Source organism: Ovis canadensis, chromosome 11, assembly GCF_042477335.2.
Source record: "Ovis canadensis isolate MfBH-ARS-UI-01 breed Bighorn chromosome 11, ARS-UI_OviCan_v2, whole genome shotgun sequence".
Classification (NCBI taxonomy): domain Eukaryota; kingdom Metazoa; phylum Chordata; class Mammalia; order Artiodactyla; family Bovidae; genus Ovis; species Ovis canadensis.
In genome coordinates, this window is record NC_091255.1 from 38,230,481 (window position 1) to 38,235,063 (window position 4,583).

The 4,583-nt window shown below is 46.3% G+C and overlaps 1 protein-coding gene across 1 annotated transcript; it reads right to left on the reverse strand.

The window, feature by feature from the left end:
• Window positions 1–940: 940 nt before the first annotated feature.
• PIRT (phosphoinositide interacting regulator of transient receptor potential channels) lies at window positions 941–2,773 on the reverse strand. Its single transcript, XM_069544089.1, has 2 exons — window positions 2,770–2,773; window positions 941–1,412 (listed from the first exon to the last, which is right to left on the reverse strand). Exons 1-2 carry the CDS (start codon window positions 2,771–2,773, stop codon window positions 979–981), a joined length of 438 nt encoding a protein of 145 aa, XP_069400190.1. The 3' UTR covers window positions 941–978.
• Between the last annotated feature and the right edge of the window lie 1,810 nt (window positions 2,774–4,583).

Here is a 4,583-nt window from a genome sequence, read left to right on the forward strand (position 1 = left end):
AAAGCCGTCTCTGGAAACCTCCAGACACTCAGCTGTGGAGTCGAATCTCTGGGTTGTGATTCTTGATGGGGATGAAGCAGAGCAAACGCTTACAGAAGCCCTTTGCACTGGCTCTCCATCCAGCTGTTCCAGAATCTGGGGTCGGGGGAGAAGGAAGTTAGGGCAACATGCGCTTGTTCTTGGCTAAGTGTCCAGTTCAGATGGAAGAGTAGTCACGGAGAAGGAGTTAGAAGGTCAAGGGGAGACTGTGATACCCCCTAGCACATGCCACCACCTCTGGTGTAAATACTGTATAACTGAAGGCTAAATTGCTTCTGCGACTAACTCCCAGAGCCATTTCCAGGGGAGAATGTGCCTTCTTGGAAAGTGTTTCTTCCAAGTCAACCTTCACTTCTCGCTCTTTGGAATGTTTGGTACTTGTAACTTATATGATCTCTTGAAATGCAAGCTAGCAAGTCGCCCACAGAGAGAGCTGGGGTGGGTAAGCCCAATGATCAGGACTTCCCTCCTCTCTGCAAAGGGCCTCTGCTGGTCAGTCTGGGTTCTGGAAGGAAGCAAATGCAGAATCCAATTCAGGCACTCAGAAGTGTAAGCAGGAGGTTCTTCTCGGGGGGTAGTCCATCTCAAGGAATTTCCCAACATGCATAGCGCTTGGCAGAGCACATTCATTAGATGAGCGGTGCCTGGACGCACAGGCTGAGGCGGCAGCCATGGAAGGTGACGGCTGCGGCCAGGATCTGGGGGGAAGCGCAGGACACAGCAGAGACTAAATGAGGTCATCCGGTGGTGCCTCCCAGCCACACAGAGGGCGCAGCCCTGAGCTTGCTTTTTCCCATGGGGCCCAGAAGAGGGTTTGCCTGCATCAGTTTTATGGCAGACTCCACCACCCAAGGGACCAGAGATGTTGGACTCTGGCCATCACACCTTCTCCTGGACAAGGTGTCGGGGTGGTGGGGTGGACAGAGGGCAAGGTTGCCATCAGCGGTTCAGGAAGAAGGACTTGAGGTTCTGGAAGAACACTGACTTCTGTCTCTGCCTCTGTTTCTTCTTAATGATGGGCACCCAGACCAGCCCACACACCAGCATCATGAGTCCCAGAGACAGGAAGGCAGGCCCCACCATCTTCAGGACCTTGAGGCTCATATCGCCCAGTTTCAGGGTGTAGGCCAAGCAGGTGATGACCACACCGAAGAGGAGGATGGCACCGCCCACAGACATGATAACGATGGGTTTGCGGTAGATTTCCCAGTTACTCCGGGGGGTGGCGGTCCAGACGGACTCACTTCTGGAGCTGATGCACAGGGAGCTGGCTGTCTGGCTGGGCAGAAGGTCCTTGGACTCAGGAGACTTCTCTTCGACCTCCAGGCCCTTGGGGAGGGCCTCCATGGTCACTGCTTCTCGAGCCTGGGCTCCTGGGACCGGCAACGGTTAGAAGCAAGGGCAAGGACTCTTCACACACCCTTCTGTTCTCAGCATCCGTCTCCAGCCCGGCTCTCAGTGCTGAAGTCAAAAGGAAAAGCAGATGAGATCTACGAAAATAAGAAGCTTTTTTTTTTTTTCCCATGTGAGAGATAAATGGGCTTCCCTGGTGGCTCAGACAGTAAAGAATCTCTCTGCAATGCAGGAGACCTGGATTCAATCCCTGGGTCGGGAAGATCCTCTGGAGAAGGAAATGGCAACCCACTCCAGTATTCCTGCCTGGAGAGTTCCATGGACAGAGGAGCCTGGAGGGCTACAGTCCGTGGGGTCGCAAAGACTCAGACCCGACTGAGTGACTATCACTTTAACCAACTTCTTATTATTTAATCAGGGAACAATGATGTCCCTTAAAAGAACAAACAAAAGCTATAATTTACGAAATGTCATCTCATTTTCAGACTCAATCGCTTTCCAGCTGTGTGATCTGGAGTGTGTTATGGCATCCCTTCCAGTCCCCACTCCTGGGGCCTCACATTCTTCTTCTCCCTTTGTGTCTCCTGTTGGGGCACCACAGGCCCCTCTCAAATAGCATTTACTAATATCCCTTTTTGTGAGCAGGATGGGAGAGATTTCAGTACACAACAGTAAATTTACTGGGAAGGTGAGCTGTGTTGGATGAGGACTGAAGGCCCTGAGGGGCTGGGCTGGGAGGATTCAGTGGAAGGAAGGCCTGGGGTGTGGGCCTCCCCTATCCATGAGTTTGCGTGTTGGCTCAGCCCCAAGGGGAGCAATTTGAGAAGGGAGATGGAGGTCCTTTCCCCTTGGAGGCCTCTTCTGGGTGTCAGGAGGCAGATGTAGTGCGTGGAGATGTATCAATGTCTGTTGCACAGAACTAGGGAAGGTCAGGCTTCAGGAGGAACACCGGCCTTGGGGCTCCAGAGCATGAGGAGGAGATAATGAACCCCACACCTGTCCATGCAGGACTCCAAACTTGAGCAAGAGAAGCTAGATGCTATCTTCCATTTACAGAAGACTGGAAAACGTGTAAGACGATCAGTGCCACATAGTGGTCACCTTCAGTTGGGGTGGTGACCGGAAGGGGGACTAGACGGAAACTTCTGGAGTGCCATCATGACCCAGCTCTCTCTCTGGCCATAGCCAGTTACATGGGCTGTTTACTGTGACATGACTACAATCATGTGCGTGTGATAAAGATCAGTAAAATGGCATGGACCTAGAGACGATCATACTAAGTGAGTAAGCCAGACAGAGAAAGAAAATGTCATGTTGTCTATATGTGGAATCTAAAAAAATGATAGAAATGAACTTAAATACAAAACAGACACTGACCCATAGACATAGAAAACAAACTTATGGTTACCAAAGGGAAAAGGGGGAGAGGGACAAATTTTAAAAAAGATCAGTAAAATATTTCAATAAGGAAAATAAAAAAATATAACTAAATACCGTATGTCCCTTTTTTGGATTCTGACTAGAAGAGACTAACCGGTACATTTTGGGATCATTTTAGGGAAATTTGGCTTTGGTTTAGATGTTAAATGCCACTGAGGATTTAAAATGTGTATTTGGGGGCTTCCCTGGCAGTCCAGTGGTTAGGACTTTCACTGCTGTGGGCCTGGGTTCGATCCCTGGTTGGGGAACTAAGATCCCACAAGCCCTGCAGTGTGTCTAAAAAAAATTTTTGTATTCAGTATAATGATGATACTGTGGACACAGAAGAAAGCGTCTTAATGAGTATAGAGTTATATCTTGAAACCACATACAGGGATGAAATGTCTCAATGGCATGATATACATGAAAACATGAACCTCCAGATCAGATATGACATAATGTTAAAGGTTATAGAGTCTTTTTATGGAAGATGGATGTATGGAAGTTGGCTATCTAACTATCTTACCTAAGTTGTTTATCCTACTATAAACATGTTTGCAAATGTCTGTAACAGATGAGACACTGAATATACAAATGGACAACAGCCAGACATGTCTAAAGGCAGAACTCTGACCCATAACTTGCAGCAACCAGCCTGAGAAACCAGCCTGAGAAACCAGCCTGAGAAACCACCAGCCCAGGAAGCCAACCCTCTCTCTGGAAGTCAGGCTTCAAGGAAGTCACACCACTATTCCTAGTAACTAGCCCCACAAGCCTAACAGACAACTACTTTTGACAAATACACCAAAACTATTCCATGGGGGAAAGGGAAGTCATTGCAACCAGCGGTGTTGGAATAACTGAATATTCATATGGAAAAAAGTGAAACTTGTCCCCCCTCAGAACATCAACAAAAAATGAATTTGCGATGGATCATGGGCAAAACCTGAACATAAAAGTGAAAACCGTAAAGCTCTTAGGAGAAAAAAGTAGGAGGATATCTTTGTGACCTGGTAGTTGGCAAATTTCTTAGGACAGAGATGGCAATAACCAAGGAAGAGAAAAAAAACCCAATAAATTAGATTTCATCATAATTTAAAACTCCTGCTCATTGAAAGCTACCAGAAGAAAATGAATAGGCAAGCTATGGACTGGGAGAAAATTTTAGCAAAATATGTATTGTCAAAAGATTTGCATCTGGAATATGTAAAGAACTACCACATGGGATTAATCTCAACACTAACAGCACAATTTGAAAAATGGGCAAAAGATTTGAAGAGATCCATTACAGAGGAAGACAGATGAAGAAGAAATCCATGGGAAAAAAAAACACCTTGAGATTGACATGCAAATTAAATGAAAGATGAAATGCAAATTAAAACTACAAGGAGATACATTCACTCACTAGAATGGCTAAACTTTAAACATCTCACAACACAAATGCTGGTGAGAGTAGGGAACAACCAGAGCTCTCGTGGACTGCTGGTGGGAGTGTAAAATTGGACAGCCACTTTGGAACCAGGTCAAATAGTTTCTTGCAAAGGGAAACATCCACCTTCCCTTTGAGCTAGCAATTCCACTCCAGGATAAATGGAAACCTATGTGCACCAAGACTTGTTTAAGAATATTCATCACAGCTTTGTTCATAGTTGCTCTAATCCAGAAAACAACCCCAATATCCACGAACAGGAGAGAAGATGAACACACGTTGTATTTTCACAAATATACAAAATACTATTCAACAATAAAAAGGAACCAACTTTGGATACACA